General features: G+C 37.1%; 1 protein-coding gene across 2 annotated transcripts in view; it reads left to right on the top strand.

Moving 5' to 3' along the window:
• Positions 1–21,088, top strand: part of EPYC (epiphycan) — a 49,136-nt gene that overhangs the window by 21,020 nt on the left and 7,028 nt on the right. For both annotated transcript variants that reach the window (XM_069095137.1, XM_069095136.1), the window contains 2 exons: positions 18,110–18,272; positions 20,321–20,479. In XM_069095137.1, the coding sequence (XP_068951238.1) occupies positions 18,110–18,272; positions 20,321–20,479 (322 nt within the window). The remainder of the gene's footprint in view (positions 1–18,109; positions 18,273–20,320; positions 20,480–21,088) is intronic.

The following is a 21,088-nucleotide window of genomic DNA, read 5'->3' as shown; positions in this document are numbered from 1 at the left end:
AGAAAGAAAGAAAGAAAGAAAGAAAGAAAGAAAGAAAGAAAGAAAGAGGAAGGAAGAAAGAAAAAGAGAGAGAAAGGAAGGAAGGAAGGAAGGAAGGAAGGAAAAAGAAAAAGAAAGAAGTAAAGAAAGAAAGAGAAAGAGAGAGGATAAAAGGAAAGAAAAAAGAGAAAAAGAAAAGCTTACATTCTACTGGGACATTTTAAAATGAACAAAGAGAACCATAGCCCAAGGAAAATTGAGGACACGGCTAGTAAATATTGGAGCCAGAAGAAGAATAACTGTCTTTTTATTCCAAGTCCATTTTCTCTTTCCACTATCCCATGCTTGCCCCTTGAGACAATTAATTAAAATCACAGTTTCCATAATCGGCATAAGCAAGAATTCATTTTTGACTGCCTGCTGCTCTTGGAGATGGTCAGATAGACAAGGTAAGAGAATCCTCAGATATCATGGCTGAATACACATTGAACACCCCTTTATCTGGATCCTGAGAAGTTCTTACAAACTTTGCCAAATGCATTTTTTTACCTCAACCATTTCCAAGATAAACCAGAAAATAAGATCCAGCTTGCACTGCCACGTGACTGTGTTCACATTCCTTTAGATAACTAATCTGGATCATTTAACGTGCAGATGAGGACAGAGGCTAGGGTTCAATGTGATTTCATCTTCCTCAACTACTTAATGCCAACGGGTTTAACCTAAACAAAAACAAAAACACATACAAAGCATGGAATAGTGGATAGGCAGCCAGCCATGGACATGGTGAGACCTGCATTCCAGACTGATCTCTAACATATACCAACTGTCTGACCCCAGGGAGTCACTTTGCTTTTTCAGTGCTCTAGGCAACATACTAAGACTGTGAATTGTTTCAGGCAATATTCTGAGACTGTAAGTTGCAGAGTGGGTGCCAATCTGCAATGGTAGAGGGCGTTTCCTCCTCCAGGAATTCCTTATTATATAATGAAATGACAGGTCAAACCCTTCCTTACCTTCAGCATACCAGCTTTGGATGCTAATTTACAACCAGCATCAGGATACAACTTGAAACAGTTCAAAAGATGCTGACTCCTAGACCTGAGTTCAAATACTGGCTCTACCATGTATTCTGTGTGACTTTGGGTGAGCAACTTTGCCCAGCTTTGGGCAAATTCTTAGTTCAGTGAGGGAAATTAAACTCGAAGATTTCCAACGTCCCTTTTTAGCACTAAAATTCTGATCTATTACAGTGAAAAATAAATTCAAGAGGTACTACCAGAGGAGGCAGTGTGGGAGAGGAACAAGTGACTATGGAGTCACAGGTCGTAGGTTCAAATCCTATCTCTGTTGCTTATTGGCCATGTGACCTTAGACGAGTCATTTAACTCCTCTGGGCCTCAGTTTCTTTATCTGTAAAATGGAGTTAATAATAACAGTACCTAACTCACAAAGTTGTTGTGAGGTTGCATATGTAAAGTACTTCCCCAGTCTAAAAGTGTTATAGAAATGCTAGCTGTGGGGCAGCTAGGTGGCAGTGAATAGAGCACCTTTTCTAAAAGTGCATATATGTCCATCTTAACCTTCTTTCTCCCAAGGTTATATTTATTTCCATTACTTTAACACTATCATTTATATGTAAAAATCTAGAACTTTTTAATTCATTTCATAAATTCACTTTGTGGTCAGACATAGCTCATTTCTCCTAATCTTCACCCCACCTCATCTCATTTCACCAGCTTTAACTTCACACACACACACACACACACACACACACACACACACAGAAATAGTGTGATGGATTATCCAGTCGTTGAGTCTTTTCAGGTGTATCTGATTCTTTTTGACCCCATTTAGGGTTTTCATCGAAAAGATACTGGAGTGATTTGCCATTTCCTTCTCCAGCTTATTGTACAGGTGAAGAAACTGAGGCAAACAGTGACTTGCCCAGAGTCACACAGCTAGTGTCTGAAGCCATAGTGAACTCAGGTCTTTCTGACTCCAGACCTGGCACTATATCCACTGCATCACCTAGTTGCTCCCCAATTTTTATGACTTTTGGCTAATTAATAATTCTTAAAAGCAACTACCAAATAATCAGTTCTAATAGGATCACCCCCTCACCTTTCTGGGAAAAAATAAAGGATTTCACAGAATCAGAATAACAGAATCTGAGAATTCAAAGGGCCCTCAGCAGCCATCTAAATGAACTCATCCATGAAAAGAACCAAGAAAGAGAAAGAAGAGTGGGAGAGATGGGGGGAAGGAGAGAGTGAGGAAGGAAAGAAGGAAGGAAGGAAGGGAGGGAGGAAGGAAGGAAGGAAGGAAGGAAGGAAAGAAGGAAGGAACAAAGGAATGAACAAAGGAAGGATTTATTTAAAAAGCACTTACTATGTGCAGAACACTATGCTAAACTCTGGGAATATAAATAGAAGAATAAGATGGTCCCTGCCTCAAGGAGTTCATGTTTCATTGGGGGAGAAAACACATATATGAGATGTGAATTCAAATGACATCTTTGAACCTCAGTTTCTTCTGATATAAAATGAAGGTGATAATCCCTTTAGTGCCCACTACATAGGATCATTGCAACAGTCAATGGATGTACTTTGTAAATCTTAAATAAATAATACAGGTAATTTATTGTTCCAATCTCTAGGGACTACAAGCTTAGATTTAGTGTATTTGGAACCTAACTACAAGTGAATCATTTCACTATCAGTGCCAAAGAAAAAATATTTTTCCTTAAATCTTTGTGGTGAGAGCAAAGATGATTATGAAAAAAGACCCACAGCGATATCAGGTAATTTTAAGGGTCTACTCTACACCATCAGTGTGCAGGAGCAACTATAACTCACACATATATGTGTATGTGCATATTATATACATATATATGTCTATTTCTATATACAATTTAAATGAGTGATAATGCCCTATATTGACCATCTGGTTTGAGAAAATATAGTCAACCAAGGTCACAATATGATCCTTCACCCTTAGGATACCATATATTCTAATATTGAATATCATTCCAAAATCCTTTTATCAGAGTGGATAAACAATATTAATTGACTTGTTCTATCTGGACTGCATGATAAATTCTATAGAAGCCAAAAAGTTGAAGTCATATTTTCTCTAAAGCTTGAGGGCATGACTTTGAGTAGACACCCTCCCCCCCCAACCCTGCCAGCAAGCTGAGATATAACAGAATCAGAACATTTATCTGGTAATTGTGCATGGAATGCTGCCACCCTGAGATAATAACAATAAATAAAAGAGAAAAATATAAACACAAAGACAAGGGAAAAATATTGAGGTTCTACAAAAAAAGTGAGGCTAGAGAAGAACAGACTTGAATATAGTCCTGAATTCACCCAATCATATGTCTTTCCTAGAGAAAGTTCACTTTGACATTGTAGCCTTATCAAAAGAATGAAGGTAGAAAATTTCTGGTTATTATTTTTTAAAGTAATAATGAATTTATGCTTTCAAATTTTAGCAGCTGAAAAAATAAGTTAACATGTTTTGAATTCTTGATAATTTAACTTTTTCTTATCTGCTCCTCTATAGCTCAGAAACAAATCTAAAAACTTAATTTTAACCCTATGATCCTTAAAAAAAATCTGTCTCTATATCTCTGTCTCTGTCTATCCTACTGTTTCTCTGCCTTTTTCTGATTTTCACATTATTAACCTGATATCTATTCATTTGTGGGGTCTTTTAAATAGAAAATTGAATTTCAATCGAAGTGGTTTCCTTTGTAATCCTATATATTTTCTTATGTATTTAAAAATATGACTGAGAAGAGATCTATAGGTCTTACCAGTCTCCTTTTTTTTCTCTATCTCTATCTATCTGTCTTTCTGTCTCTTTTTCTGTTTCTGTCTGGTCTCTCTGCTCTGACTCTGGCTCTGTCTCTCATTTATCTATAAAATTATTTATCAGCTGTCTTATCTGTTGTCTGTCTAGCTACCATTTATCTTATATATGTAGATATCAGGCAACTAGATGGCACAGTGGATAGAGAACCTGCCCTGGAGTCAATGAGATCTGAGTGCAAATTCAGCCAAAGACACTTATTAGCTGTGGAGCCCTTGTCAAGTCACTTAACCCTATTGGACTCAATTTCCTTACCTATAAAATAAACTGGAGAAGAAAATAGCAAAGTGCTGCAGTATCTTTGCCAAGAAAACCCCTGAAAAACAAGATTGTAGATATCACCTCTCTGTCTACTCTATCATTTATCTATCTGTCTAATTAGGGATCACCTGTTTGTTTTATGCATCATCTGTCTAACTACCAATTATCTATGTATATAAATATTAGCCCCTCTATCTCCTCTATAATTTATCTATCTATCTCCTCTATAATTTATCTATCTATTCAACTGTGTCATCTATTTATCTTATCATCATCTATCTGCCTCTTCATTGATCTTTTTTTTTTTCCTTTTGGAGGGTAGCTGGGGTTAAGTAACTTGCCCAAGGTTACACAGCTAGTTTTGTGTGTGTGTGTGTGTGTGTGTGTGTGTGTGTGTGTTAAGTGTCTGAGGCCAGAACCGAACTCAGGTCCTCCTGACTCTGGGGCTGGAGCTTTGCTCACTGTGCCACCACCTCCCTGTCTTTTTTTTCTTTTTCTTTTTCTTCTTTTTTGATGAAGCAGCTACTTTTTCTCTATCTGTATCCTTTCCTTTTGTCAAGAACTATTGCTCTTTTCTGGGAAAGGAAGGAGTGATGAAGTATTTCACACAGTGAGATGAATGGAATCAGTAATAGAACCAAGAGGAAAGGGATGAATAAACTTGAAACAATCTCCAGACTCCTGGAGTTCTAAGCTTCTAATGGTCCTTCACTGACAATAAATGCTTCAGACCAGCAACCTAGACATTCATGACGTCCTACTGTGGGATGATGGACTTGTTCCAGCTAAGGAGAAGGCTACTCAGAATTCACTATTTTGAGGGTCTCCTCTTCACACCATTTTGAGATCAGTGATGCCTGCATATGGATGAGCTGTGCATACCTTTCATCAATTAGGTTTTTGAATCTCTTCTTATTCCTAAAATATTCTTGCTATTACTATCGTAATTTGGCTAATCATATTTTATTGAAGTGAGAGATGGATGACAGAAACAGAGACAAAGAAAGAGAAGACAGAGAGAAAGAGGCAGAGATAGGCAGAGGAGTATTATATGATTTTTCTATCCTTTATCTATATTATTGAAATCTATACCATTAGTATCCAGATCTACATCTAAGAGGCAACATGTATAAGGAGTTAAGACTTGCAATCAGGAATACAAGTTATAGGGCAGGTACCAACCTTCACTAGTGGAGCTTAACTTAGTTTCCAGTTCACTGGGAAGACTCTGGTCAACTGAAATGAACTCTCTTCAATACATTAATCTTCCATTCTTCCATATTTTTCAGCATCCTCACTCATTCTCTCCTCCTTCCTTTCTAATTCTGAGAAAGTGTCATTCATGTTCTTTTCTACTTAGACCTCCAGTATCATTCCCTCTTGCCTTCTTCAGGAACTGGCACCAACAATCATCTTCTCTGCCTCCCATTTCTCTGCTTCCCCGTCTTTCCACAAAGACATTCAGGTATCTCGTAAGTTGAATAAGAAACAATATGCCTCCATTTGGCTCCCATCTTGTAGCCCTCTCTTCCCCGAGTCATGGTCAAACATCTGGAAAATGTTGCCTACACTTGGTCCTTTGACTTCTTTGTCAATCTATCAGTTATCAGCCTCTTGACATCTGGCTTCCATCTCTACCACTCAACTGAAACTGTTCTCTTGAAAGCTACCAGTTACCTTTTGATAGCTAAATTTGATAGCTCCTTTTCAATTCTTGATCCCCATTAACCTCTTGGCAGCATTGGATGTTATGTCTCTCCCTATTCCTGGATATTTTCTTCTCTCTTAAATTCACAGTACTTACATAATCTGGTCTTCTTATCTTTTTCCTCTTGAAAAATTTTGTCTCTTTCAATGACTTCAGATACTTTTCTGAACCCTTGTAAGTGAACATTCCCAAGGCTCTATCCTGTCCTCTCTTATCTGTTAAGACTCTCTCCCTTGGTAACATTGCTTGCTTCCATTAACTATGTTTCTTAATTCATGTCTTCAGTTTTAATCTTTCCTGTTTCCTCCAACTGCCTATACCTGGACCTTCTGTGGATCCATTGAATGTAACATATTCAAAGCATAGCTAATTATTTTGTTCTTTACAAACTTGCTATTGATTTTGAATTCCAGTTTCTTTCAGTAGTGTCAATAATTAACCAATTTTCCTATGTTCAAAATCTTGGGGCTTCTTTGTCTCTTTCCTTCATATTTCATATCAAATCGGTTATCAAATTCTACTCTGCTTATCTCAACATTATCTCTCCCAGAGTTCATTGCTCTCTGTTCCCATTTCTATCACCCTATTACATGCTTTCATCATATCAATTGCCTTGGCTATGGTAGTAGCCTCCCAATGATGTTGGTTCATTTTCAGTTATGTCTAACTCTTTATGACCCTATTTGGTTTTTCTTGGCAAAAATCCTGGAATTCCATTTCCTCCTCTAGCTTGTTTTACAGATGCAGAAACTGAGACAAACAAGGTTACATGACTGGCCTAGGGTCACAAAGCTTATTTAGTGTCTGAGGTCAGATTTGAACTCTGAAAGATGAGTCTTCCTCATTCTAGGCCCTGTCCTGTGTGTCTTCTAACTGCCCCTAGCTCTTCCCATATCAGTTTTCTTCCACTCTCCAATCTATTCCATTCTCCAATTTTCTTCCAATCTATTCCATCTTTCAAAACTAGACCTATCATTTTTATGTTTAGATCTAGTCCTATCTCTCTTTTTGTTTAAAACCTTCTATCAGTTGCCTGCTGAACAGAGCTCAAACTACTTGGCCGGGCATTCAAGGCTCAATAAAATTGGTCACTGTTCTTCTACTTTGCATCTTTACTTCCAACTTTGACTTCCCATGTACTCTATATTCCATCTACTAGACTACTTGTCATTCTCCATCCGTGCCTTCTACACACCATATCTTCCATTTCCCACATTTATGCTTTTGTTTATGGTTTCTAATGCTTATAAATAAATATTTGGTAGCTTTCACTGAATCCCGGGACTAACTTGTGTGTATTCCCAAGCTTACCATCATGTTAATAAGATGGGGATAATGGGGGGGGGGGGAAAGATGAGTGAGAAAAAAGTTACCAGCTCCTTTGCAGTTAGGGCAAAAATCAGGGCATATATCACAGTGCAGAGTAATGGAAAGAACCTGTTTTCAGACAACCTGCATTGAGTCCCAGCTCTGATAGTATTTTTGTAACCATGGACAAGTTGCCTCCCCTCTTTGAGTCTCAGTTTTTTCATCTGTAAGATGGAGACAATCATACTTTCACTCCCTCCTGCACTGGATTGTTGGGTGTCATTCACTTGGCAAGGTGTTGTAAGAAGGTAGTCTATTACTGTGAGTTAGAAAGTGTTCTAATATGGCCTTGCAGATTGGATTCTGCAACCACACGACCATCTTCAGTGTACCATGTAGCAACAAGTGTTCTGTTTGCCATGCTCTAGTTAATTTCCTCTAGAAAGGGCATCAGTTTTTTCTGGTGCCATGCATGTGCAGAAGCAGTAATATTATTCAATGTGATGCTTCTCCTTTGTTTATTCCATAGAATTAAGGGGAAAAAAAACAACCCACACTAATCACAAAGTGAAGTGTTTAGAAGCCACATCTATTTCCCAAATATGCATTTTGCAAGGTGCATATACATATTAATTCCATGAATTACTGCATTGAATGTTATTTACTGGTGCTATAATTGTCTCACTGCAATCAGAGAACTCGAGCTGTATCTGAGCCATCTAATCAGAGATGTAAATGTGGCACATATTTAGATACTCTCTAATGTGTAACTTGTCTGCTCAGAGGAACTAAAATAACAACAAGAAAACAAGATCTGAATGATTTTCCCCCTTTCCAAAATAAATAAACACACAAATAAGTAAATGTCTGAATCAATAAATGAATAAAAATGGCAGAATAGATAGATATAAACAGGTAGATAGATGGATAGGTAGATGTAGATAGATAGAAAAATGGACAGATGGATGTATAGCTACATTGATAGCTATAGATAGATTAGATATAAATAGATACAGATAGCTTAGATAAAAATAGGTAGAATGACAGAAAGAAACAGAGATAGGTAGATAGAAAAATGGATAGACAGTTGGATGGATGGATACATAGATATATAGATGAAGATAGGTAGATAGACAGATGGATAGATATAGATAGAATGGATAGAAATAGGTAGATAGACTATGGATAGTTAGATGGATAGATGGATGGATGGATAGATGTATGGATAAAGAGGTATAGATAGGTAGGTGAATAGATAGATAGATAGATAGATAGATAGATAGATAGATAGATAGATAGATAGATAGCCAAGTGAATTAATAAATGGGGAAAGAGCTATAGCTAACTAGGGAGTAAATGTCCTCAGGTGTATACCACATGAAGCTTAATTGAATGCACTAAGAATGTTCAGTCCAGAGAAGAGAAGACTTCATAAGTGAGATATCATAAGTACCTTCAGCTATTTGAAAGTCTCTCACCCAGAGGAGGGATGAGACTTTTGCTATTTGACTCCAGAAAGCAGAACAAGGAGAAAAGGGTTGAAGTTTTAAAAAGTGAATTCAGACTCTTGAAGATTATAGGTCAAGAGCCAGAAAAAGACATCTAGTTCAATGTTTTCATTTTACAAATAAGGAATCCTTGTCTCCAAAAGAGCTTGGTGATTTGTCCCGGTTACACAGGTAAGATTATGCAGGTAAACATAAGAAAGAGCCAAGGGGAAATAAAAGAATATTTCAAACATTAGGGCTGTACACATATGGTGGGTTGCCTTCTGCCTACCCCTGGGCATCTTCAGGAAAGGCTTGATGGACATTTTCTAGAGGTGTTGTAAAGATTGTTTTTTCAGGAAAGGATTGGACTAGATGGTCCATAGGGTACCTTCTAATTCTGAGATTCTGAAATTCTTTGTAAAGAGTAGTTGCAATGAAGAACATCTGGATTCCAATCCTGCCTTTGATACTAGCTGTGGGTCCCTGGGCACATCCATTAATTGCCCTAAGCCTCAGTGTCTTTATTTGTAAAATGTGAAAGGTGAACTTAATGGTTTCTAAAGAACTTTCCAGCTTAATCCATATCCCATGATCCTTTGAACTAAGTGAGTAGTTGTTATCATTTGATTTTGAAGTGAATTATTCCAAGATAAACCAGCTTATTTCTCATTTTCTTCTCAAAAAAAATGCTAGGGGCTTTTACATATGGTTCAAACAAATGTTATTTCCTTTGATTCAATGTTGTTTTTTTTTAAAGCAATTGGGGTTAAGTAACTTGCTCAAGGTAACACGGCCAGTTATTTCTGGGTGTGGTGCTAAGTATCTGAGCCCGGATTCAAACCCCAGGTCATGCTGACACTGGGGCCAGTACTCTTACTCGCTGAACCACCTGGCCACCCCTTTCAATTCCGTTTTGAAAGTAAAACAAACAAGCAAACAGACAAAAAATGAGCAGAGGCACCAGATGGTACAGTGGACAGGGGGAAGGAGAGAAGGGAACAAGCATCAATTAAGAACCGTAATAAGTGCCCGGCACAGTGCTAAGAACTCTACAAATATCATCTCAATTATATAATGTTCTTGGAGTCAGGAGGATCTGATTTCAAACTGACTGAATCTTTTACGTGCTTCATGACTTTGAACAAGTCACTTAATCTCTCAGCCTCAATTTTGTCCTCTATAAAATGGGGATAATATTGAGAAGACATGAAAAGTGCTTTGCCACTAATGTAACTAACAATTGATTAACAGTGCAACACTGTCTCTCTCTCTCTCCCTCCATATACATATATTTATATGCATATGTATATATGCACATGCATATAAATATATACTTGTGTATATGTATAAGTGTATACATATACATATATACACATACAGAATTGGACTGTGAATCAATTGTTATGTTAGTGGTAAAGCACTTCACATATCTTCTCATTATGAATTTGGTCTATATTATTAGAAGTTTAATAAGAGAACAAGTCTTTTCATTTACAATCTAATACAATTTTTAAAATATTACTATCAGTAACTTGAGAACTTATTATTAGAAACTTAACTCTGACACTTCCACCACTTGAGGCAGGCAGACCCAGCAGCAGGTTATTGTACCAGTAGATCCTGGTGGCGCTGCCAAACTCAAGCCTCTTCCCACTCCTACTTCTCCTAAAATGAAGGACTTACTTTTAAGTTTTATCTGCATTATTAACATTTTCCCTATCATTTTCTTAAGTTTAAACCATCAACAAAACAATAAATCAAACTCTGATTTGTATTGTTTGCCAATTTCCAAAGTGTCCTAGCTATTGGTAGTAGGGCACCTCTGGGAAGGCCCTTAGAGCCTCGTTTGTCTATCTCCCTCACTTTAGAGATTTGAGTCCAGCCCAACCTGCCTCAACTACATATTCAGTGCTCCACATGCTCCCCCACGCCACCTCAGCTGTTGCTGAATAATTTTAGCTCAAACCTCCATTTAATAAGAGATTAAGTAGTCAAAATTAGAGAATGAGGCCGAAATCTTAATTTACTGCTGTAATTCTGGAAATAAATTGTTCCACAAGGTAAAAGGCATGACTTTCTAAGCTCAGTAATTTTCAGCTAAAGTCCCATGGTATTAAAATAACTTCATTCCCCAGGTTTTTCTTTAAGGTGAAGATCTAAGTTGTTTTATTACTTAGTGTGTATATATGTGTATGTATATGTATATCTATAAATATACACACATGTATATACACATATTCAATCCTAGAGACACAAGTTAGTAACTCAGGAACTGCTTCTCCCTTCGGTCTCCATCCATTCCAGAGCACATCTGTCTCAATTTCCGATGTTACCTCTGCCTCCTTTTGGTTTCTCCCCAACTCTAATTGCTCCTTAATTTGACTCACAGACCCCCACATATGGAAACAGTCTGTTTCTCTGTAAAACCAACTTTATCAGATTATTTCTACCCTAGTTCCTTTTTAGTAGCCTTTGAAGGCTGAACAATGTAGCCTTATATACTGTCTGATTTTTCTTTTGTCGTGCTTTTGATTTCAAATAAACTACATAAGTAATGCCCCCCAACAATGTCCACAAAACTCAATCTAGGACTTTGTCAATTCTGATCTGGTTAATGAATAGTGCACAAGGTTCCCCATGAGTCTTAGTACAATTTTAAACTTTAAAAAAGCTTTAAAAGACTTTTAAAAGCTTGAGACTACACTCAATTTTTCAGATATCTTGTATCTCAGATGTAAAGAACATAGCAAACCTTAAAGTGCTATCATCATCATTACCTAATAAGATATTTATAAAGCACTTTGCATACTTTACTATTATATAAATGCTAGCTAACTAGCTAGTAGTAGAGCATTAGTAATAGAATAGTAGTAGTAGTAGTAGTAGTAGTAGTAGTTTGGTAGTAGTACTAATAATAGTAGTAGATTTCTCAATAAGCCAGAATTTGCAAATTAACAAAATAATTCATCAAAACCATCTGAAATGGCATTAATTGTGAATCTTTTTCATTTCAGAATTTTTTATTTCCTTTATTATTATCTGTTAATGCATTTAAGATTTCATTCGTGTGAGGAATGAAGTTTCCTTGCCTGTAAAGTTGACCAGATGACCTCTAAAGTATGAGTCAGGTCTGGATTTATCACGCTATGACTACCAGTATAACCTTGGGCAAGTCACAAATTTTTGGGGCTTCGATTTCCTAGGTGTCCCATAGAAAATGAGGAGCTTATGTTACACAATTTCTGAGATCCCTTTCTGATTTAGACCTATGATCTTGTGATACTTTTTCCCCTTTTAAAAATAAATGTTATTGATATCTTTTATTTTTGCATGGCCAAAATTTTTCTGCTTATACCTCCAATTTAGCAACATTTTTAAAGAAAAAAGAGGGGAAAATAATCAAAACTGATCAATATATCAAAAAAGTCTGGTGCTATCATTTTAATAGATATTTTTACCCTGCACTGAGCATTTTAAGCACTCTTTATCTTAAGCTGAATTTGTAATCAGCTAGGATTTACAAATTACTGAAGTAATCTATCAGAACCATCAGAAATGGCATGAATCTTTTTCCTTTTCATAATTTTTATTTTTCCTTATTGTATCTGTTCTGGACTTGTGATTTCATTATCATGCGAAATATGGGGAATATTACAATATTATCAATGTATTTCCAGTGAGGAAAGTCCCTCTACCAAGGCAAACCTCTTCTTCAATTTGTAGATTTAGGGAGTTGCCTGGGGCACCGGAAGGTCATTCACACAGACAGGAAGATCCTAGTCTTCCCTACACTGAAATAGACTCTGTGTCCAAGGTACAAGGGTGCATCTCAAGGTTTATTTACAACATTCAGAATAAAACAGTTCTCTAGAATAATTATCTGAGAAACAATTGATAATAGGAGACCTTAATTAATCAGAAAGTTAGAAAGAGCAATGGAAAAGTCAGAGAGAAGAGATCTCCATGTTCATATTAATAGGTGTGCTTCAAGATGAGAAGGGGATGATTAAATGACGATCTTCATTTTGAGATTACATTTATCAGAAGTGACATTTTAATCTCTTTCTTAAAGTAGGCAGCTGCAGTATAGTGAAAAGAGAACCATTTGTGTGACTTGGGGCAAATCAATGACCTTAACCTCAGCCTCTCAATGTCCAGGGCAATTCTCTAAGACAATGAATTGCAAAGGAGGTGCTATTCTACATAAATTGAAGGAGTTTCCTTACCAGGTGTTCCATACATAGTGAAAGCCAAAGTCTGGTCAAAAACAAAAACAAACAAAAAAGGGCAAATCCATATTGAATGTGAATAATCTGTAACCCACCAAAAAGGATGGACTAGCTCAAATAAGAAGGTGGCTAGAGTTCTGGACCTGCATCCAGGATAACCTAAATTCAAAATTCAGTTTCAGACACTCACTTATTATATGACCCTGAAAAAAAAATCACTTCACCTCTGTCTGCCTTTAAAAAGGAGAATATAGTAAAAGCATCTTTTGTTGAGTTGTGTCTGACTATTCATGACCCCATGGACCTCTGTCCATGGGGTTTTCTTGGCAAATATTGGAGAAGTTTGCTATTTACTTCACTTTCATGTCATGGCATCACCTCCCTGATGTCATGGTACTCTTTGAGAATGAAGGGCAAAAAGCAGCAGCAACCAGCAGCAAACAGAGGTCAAGTGACTCGTCCAAGGGCATAAAACTAGGACGTTTCTGGGGTTAAATTTGAACCTAGGTCCTCTTGACTCCAAGCCCAATGCTCTAATCACTGAGGCACCCCATAATAATAATCTATCTCCAAGCATTGTTGTAAGCATCAAAGGAGAAAATATTTGCAAAGATCTTCGCAAAACCTTAAAGAATTCAATAAATGCTTAGTTTAATAGTGGTGGTAGCAGTACGGTAGTAGTAGTAATAGAAACAGTAGTAGTGGTGGTGGTGATGGTGGTGGTAGTGGTAGTAGTAGTAGTATCAATCAATAAATATTCATCCTGAATGCAGATCCAGACTTCTGGCAGGTCTTTTATCATTTGAGCTAGCCTCTCCATTTCTGTGGATCAGAGATTGTAACCTTGGGACTCTGTGGATTTGCCCTCTTCTTTTTGTTTGTTTTTGGTTTCATTATGTAAGGAACTCCAGATAAGGGAACTTTTTCTATTTACACATATTAACATATTCTTGGCAATTTGTTGTCTTAGAAATTTGCTCTGGTATTGAGAGGCTAAGCACCTGCATTAAGCCAGGCATTATGTTAAGTACTGGGGATTAAAAAAGCCAGTAAACAACAGTTCCTGCCCTCAAAGACCTTACAATGTAACAGGAGAGACAAAAAGGGAAACAAATATATGAAAAGTAAAGTACATATACAGGTTATGACTAACAGAGGGAAGGCACTAGAATTAAGAGAGGTTGGGGAAGGCTTCCTGTAGAAGGTAGGATTTTAGTTGGGAGTGAAAGGAAGTCAGGGAGGTGAGTAGTGAGAGCAGAGGAGGGAGAGTATTCCAGTCATGGGGGACAGACAGAGAAAATGTTCAGAGCCAAGACATGGATGATGGTGGTGCTGGTGGTGGCAGTGGTGAGGATGAGGATGCTATTGCTGCTGCTGCTGCTGCTGATGGTGGTGGTGGTGGGTATGGTGGTGGTGATGATGATGATGATGAAAGATATAAGTATTTTATGATGGGAAAAGATTTAAGAACATTGCAACAGGTCATGCTGCCCTTCATGTGACTTAAAAATGCTATGAATCTGAGGCATGGGGGAAGATTTGGAATCAAAGGTTCTGGGTTCAAATACTGCCCCTGCAACTTTACTGTGTAGCTTTATAAATCACTTTAACTCTTTCAGTCCCTGTATCCTCATCTAGATCCTGTTATTTCATACACAGCATTAAAAGGGAGGAGCAGGGGTGCAGGTGAGCTTAATCAGTGGATAGTAAACTTGGAACTGTAAGTGAACTCAGACCACATAGTCATATAACAACAACAATAAATGAATAGAGCACCAACCCTGGAGTCAGGAGGACCTGGGTTCAGATCCTTAACACAAAAAATAGCCGTGTGACCTTGGGCAAGAAACTTAACCCCAATTGCCCTCCTAAAAGCCAAAACAAAACATAACATAGTAATAATAATAACTGGCATTTTTATAGGATCTCAAAGTTTGCAAAGTGCTTTACATGTGATCATGGAGGCAGATGCTATCATCTGCATTATTACAGATGAGGAAACTGAGAAAGACAGAAGTTAAGTGAATTTGACTAGGGTCACACAGCTAGTCAGTCTCTTAGGTAGGATTTGAAATCAAATATTACCAACTCCAAGTCCCAGACTGTCTACTGTGCTACCTAACTGCCTTAAACACCTAGTCTGACCCTCTCATTTGAAATGTGAGGAAATTGAAATCTAGGGTAGTTAAGTGATTGCCTGTGTTAAAGGTCACACAAGCAGTTAATGTTAGATGGGGGTATTTGAACTGGGAATCTCTGGTTTAAATCAATTAAAAAGTTGTGTGTGTGTGTGTGTGTGTGTGTGTGTGTGTGTGTGTATTTCCCCATTGTACCTCACTGCCTCCATAAAAACTACAGGATTATATTATTCTCTTTCTGTCCTTTATCTGGATCTGCAAATACTCTTCACCTTTTCTGTCAATTTGAAAAAGGGGTATTTAAATATGAAATGTGACCACAGGGTCATAGATATAGAGCTGGCCAGGACTCCAGAGGCCAGTTAGCAGAACCCTCTCATGGAAAATGAGGCCCAGGATATTTATGTTATTTGTCTAAAGCCCATTGAAACCACAATAACAAATTGGTTGCTTGGTTGCTGTTCTTGATGCTCAAAGAGGAGCAAACTGATGTCACTATGTTGGAATCAGTGTACAATGGGTCCAACCATGACTGATCAGACTAATGGTAACTCAGAAGGTTCTATCGTAGGTAAGACATAAATAATTCATATGAACATTTGGGGATTATTGGTTGGTGTAGGGAAGTTGTCCAAAGAAAAATAGAGAATTAGAGGATGTCTTTCTTTGTTGCAAACACACACACACACACACACACAAACACACATGATCTGAGTCTTCCCTTTTCTGATCCAGAGGCTTCACGATCAACACAGTTCAATTGATGTCTCATGGATCCCTTATAACCATATTGCCTACATAAAGGTGACTTTCCCCAAATCAGTTGGTAGCACTGTTGTTTTATGCAAGTGGGAAAAAGGCAAAATTTAAGTAGAAGAATGAGCAATTCTTATGTTGACAAGAAGTGAACCCAAGTATCCAAGCTTAGGCAAGTTTAATCATGCATAAACAAGAGTTGTTTTATTATTTTTATTATTATTATTCCTGACTGATTAAACTCACAAATAAGGAAATTGCAATAATTTTGTTTTGTTTTCTAGTCATGCCCAATTCTTCCTGATCTCATTTGGGGTTTTCTTGACAAAGATACAAGGGTGTTCTGCCATTTTCTTCTCCAGCTTATTATATAGATGAGGAAACTGAGGCAAATAGGGTTAAGTGACTTGTTCAGGATCACACAGCTAGTGCCTGAGGCCAAATTTGAACTCAGATCTTCCTGATTCCAGTCTGACAAGCTATCCACTGTGCCAACCAACTGCCCAAAAATACTCCTGGAAGACAAGAAGATCATAAGATTATTGACTATAAACTAGAACAGATCTTAGCTACCTTCTAGTCTGTTAAATTACAGTTCAAAAAATTGAAACCCAGAAAAGGGAAGTCTTCCCTTGCCTTATGACAAGGCCATGAACTGTAACAAAATTGTGGATAGCTTTTTTATTTCAATTAGTGCCTCCTTTTAACATTCATTCATGCAATAAGAATGTATTCAATGCCTATTTTGTCTAGCAGTAATACAGTTCAGGGTTACTAGAGGGTTCAATTCATGCATGCTACAAGATTGAAACTATCTCAACTGTAGTGGAGCTTTATTTTACAGAAATATCTCTATATCTCTATCTTTCTGTCTATATCTATATATCTAAATATGTATAGATATAGATTATATATGTATAGATATATTTTATATATGTGTATGTAGGTATGTGTGTGCATACACACACACACACACACACATAATGTTCTTGTCTCCTAGGTGTTATAGTGGAGAGAGTAATGAACTCAGGATTACCTGAAAAGAAGTCCTGCCTCTGACTAGCTCTGTGATTCTGGCCAAGTCACTCACTTTCCTAGCCTCACCCTTTGCATCTGTAAAATGGGGTTAATAATGCCTTCCCAGAGCTGTTGTTTGGGTCAAAGGAGACCCATACTTTGCAAACCTTAAAACTATATAACTGTTACTTGTATTATTATGTAATATTATTTGTTTTTATTATTGCAATTATTATTAACTATTGTTATTCTTTCCTCATCAAGTAATAAGAATACCTTTTGTATAGTAGATTTATGCAGGAAGAGAAGGCAATTCTCTTCCCTCATCCCCACTTCCCATAAAAAATCTTTTGAAAGGAAATGTCACTGTTTAGCAAGAAATAGAATGAGTAGATCAAAGAAACACATATCTTGCAAAAGGAGAAGAGAAACACCGACTCACATTTATACACTTACCAATAGTTGTGTACTATCTTCTATGCATTGTATTATTCGAGTCTCAAAATCTAACTCACAAACTAAGGTATTAATATTCTAGGTATTATAATTCTCCTTTAATACATGTACAAACTTAATGTGAAGAGACTTGATCATGGTCACATCAGAGGAGGAATTTGAACTCAGGTCTTTCTGAAGTCAGGTCTTGAACTCTACTACCCCATTCTGTCTCTCAGATAGAATACTTTAAGGGTTATAAAGCACTTCTCCCATAACAAACCTGTGACCTATACAGTAGTAATAAAAAACATAGTAATGGACATTTAAATAGTATTTTAAAGTTTGAAAATTGCTTTGCCTCCAATTTTAAAATCTCCTTTGAGCTTTAGAACACCCTATGAGTTATCTTACATAAACATAATTATTCCCATTTTACAAATGAAGAAATTACAACTTAATGACTTGCTTAGGGTCTCCCAGATAATTCGGGTCAGAATCAGGTTTTAAATACAAGGTTTCCCTGATTCCAAGTCAGAGGTACTTTACACCACATTACAGCACCTTCCACTGCAGTGCAGTTAAAAGAAAACAAATTATACATATTATATATATATATATATATATATATAAATTTATTTACTTTTAGTTTACAACATTCAATTCCACAAGTTTTTGAAAAGATTTTTTAAATGGAGAAAATATTAAGGTTTGAGAACTGAAATGAATTGGGGAAAAATATCAGCTCGATCTATGATTTTATGAGCCAATGATTTCTTAAGGACAAAATCACCTTGAACCCCAGAACAAGGGTGACCTCTTGTGGTTACAGTTGAGACATGGAAGTCTATGGTCCTGATAATTCTGAGTGATGAAGGAAGGGCACTGAACTCTCTTGTTTTCCCTCAGTTTGAAATCGTGACTGTGATGCCTTCTGGGAACAGAGAGCTTCCCAGCCCACCACCCCTGCCCCAGGAGCCAGAGGAGGAAGAATCCACAGCCAAACTGATTGATGGCTCCTCTCCACATGGGCCAGATTTCATCGGTGTCATTGGTCCTCAAACCAATGAAGGTTCGTAAATACAGAACTGAATTCTAGCTTACATCATGTTAGCCCCCACTAATGCTAGAGGCCTTCAGTTCTAGAAGAAAGAAGACTAGGGTGAGAATTTCCAGAGTAGAGCAGAGCAGAAACGAGATAAGCATGCATTTTTTTTCCCCCAAATAGGTAATTTGTTTCTAAAATGTTAATACTGCTTCTGATATTTAACTAGCTATGGACTCTGGTTTCCTCAGATGTAAAATAAGAGGGATAACCAGACATGCTTGGATGTTCCTTTCAGATTTAGATCTATGATCCCATGACTTTCAATAAAACTATTTACCTTTAACTGAACATGCCTTGTTATTGATTGATTCACTTATTCATTCATTCATTCATCTATGTATTCATTTTTATTCATTCATTCACCTATCTAGTCTTTCATAACTTAGCTATCCATTCATTAATTTATTTATCCATCTGTTTACTTGTTCATTTGTTCTTTGTTTATTCATTCATTCACACATTGATTAATTGTCCAGATGTGATTTCATTAGTGCAAGGAAAATTAGTGAGGAAACACCATCTTCCAATGCAGCTCAGCGAGTGATCTGCAGCTTAAGTCTGAGAAAGCAGCTTGGACCACTGAGGAGCTGGTCAAATCATTTGCCACAGTCATCCAACTTCTGTGCCTCAGAGCTTCTGCTGACTATATTTTGATGCAAAATTCAGAATGTTCCCACTGCATCAAGAATGGAAGGAAAATAGAATGAAGTAATTGTGCGCACACACACACATATGTGCACGTATGCACACACACGTACTGTACAATTATTTTAAATGAATTAATATGCACTTTACATAAGAAAATTGACTTTAAAAAATCCTCATGGCAAAAAGCAAGTTTCACTTAGAATAACTGGGAAGACTCCATAAAATTATCCAAAGTATCCACGTCTACTTTGATTACTTGACCTAAACTGCTTTGGTTTGTTTGCTTGGAACAATCTTCTTCCCTGAAATTAGCATTTCACATTTTTCTCTATAATCATGGGTCATAGTTTCAGTCCTGGGAGGGACCTCAGAGCTCATCTGGTACAATCTTTTCATTTTAGAAATGAAGAAATGGAGGTTTGGAGAGGCTGGTGTCTTGCCCAAGGTCACAGGAATAGTAAATCATAGAGCTGCTATCTGATCCTAGATTTTCTGGCTCCAAGTTCAGAGCTTTTCCTGAGGAAAAAGGAACACATTTGTGGCTTCATTATATAGACAATTATTTGAATTTTCATCTATTTCTTAATGGGGTATTCAGAAGCGGATATAAGGTTCTGGACAGTTACAGACATCAATAATAGGTTACAAAGTCAAAAACGATAATACTTCAATAATCAAAATAGAGGGGCAGCTAGATGATGCGGGCCTGGAGTCAGGAAGACCTGAGTTCAAAGTTGACTTAAATACTAGCTGTGTGACCCTGAATAAGTCCTTTAACCTCTGTTTGCCTTAATCTATTGGAGAAGGAAATGACAAACCACACTAGTGTCATTGTCAAGAAAACCCCAAATGAGGTCATGAAGAGTTAGACATGACTGAAAGGACTGAAGAGAAAACAATGTAATTAATGCTAAGGAGAATTTGAATTTTTAATGGAGATCATAGTGTTGTGTCTAGACCTAGATCAGGAAGATACCTTCAAGCTCATTTTGTCCTCTCCTTCATTTTGCAGACAAGAAAACTGAGACCCCCAAAGTAAAAATGATTTAGCATCACACCATAAGCTGGGGCAATGAGGTGGCACCATAGGACACAGAGGGCCAGATCTGAAGTCATGAATACTCATCTTCATGAGTTCAAATCCTGCCTCAAACTTACTCACTGTGGGAACCTGGGCAAGTCACTTAACCCCAATTACCTTGCAAAAAAAATTCACATCAATAAACACTGGACTTTATAAAAAAGATAAAACTTATCAAAATGTGGAGCTATTTATATCTTGTTACAATTTGTCACACCATCACATTCTTCCTTAGAAAAAATTTAAATTACCTTGCTTAATTTTACCTTTTTTGTCTTTTCAGACTTTCCCACCTGTCTCCTCTGTACATGTATGAGCACCACAGTCTACTGTGATGACCACGAGCTTGATGCTGTCCCTCCTCTACCCAAGAACACAGCCTATTTCTATTCCCGATTTAATAGAATAAAAAAGATCAACAAAAATGACTTTGCACATCTAAGTATGTATGAATGATTCCCCTAAGTCCCTTTTCCTCATATTTATGCTTTTATTGTTGATTGCTTTTGGTTTCTCTGTTTTGTATTAGTTGTATGGGAGGTAGAGGCTTTTGTTATTTCCATTTTGTAGATGGGGAAACTGAGGCAGACAGGGTTAAATTATTTATTTGTGGCCAGATTTGAGCTCAGGTCTTCCTGACTCCAGACTCAGCTTTTAACAATGGGGATGGGCTCTTTTTCTGTAATTCATACTCTTAGAGAGTTGCACGATATTTGCGTAGTATGCATATGTGATATGTATATTGTTCTTCAGTCATTTCCAACTCTTTGTGACCCTATCTGGGGTTTCCTTGGCAAAGATACTGGAGTGGTTTGTCATTTACTTCTCTAGCTCATTTTACAGGTAAATGTTTACTGAAGCAAACAGATTGAAGTGACTTGTCCTGCTATTAAGTGTCTAAGGTCAAATTTGAACTAGGGACTTCCTGATTCCAGGCCCAGTGCTCTATTCACTGGGGCCCCTAGCTGCCCCATGACATTAGATAGATAGATAGATAGATAGATAGATAGATAGATAGATAGATAGATAGATAGATAGATAGATAGATAGA

The sequence above is a fragment of the Petaurus breviceps genome, unplaced genomic scaffold, assembly GCF_028583685.1.
Source record: "Petaurus breviceps papuanus isolate PSGF00001 unplaced genomic scaffold, PetGlider_PUasm1.0 225, whole genome shotgun sequence".
NCBI lineage: Eukaryota > Metazoa > Chordata > Mammalia > Diprotodontia > Petauridae > Petaurus > Petaurus breviceps.
Note: the sequence above shows the minus strand (reverse complement) of the source record. Positions and strands in the feature narration are given on the sequence as shown.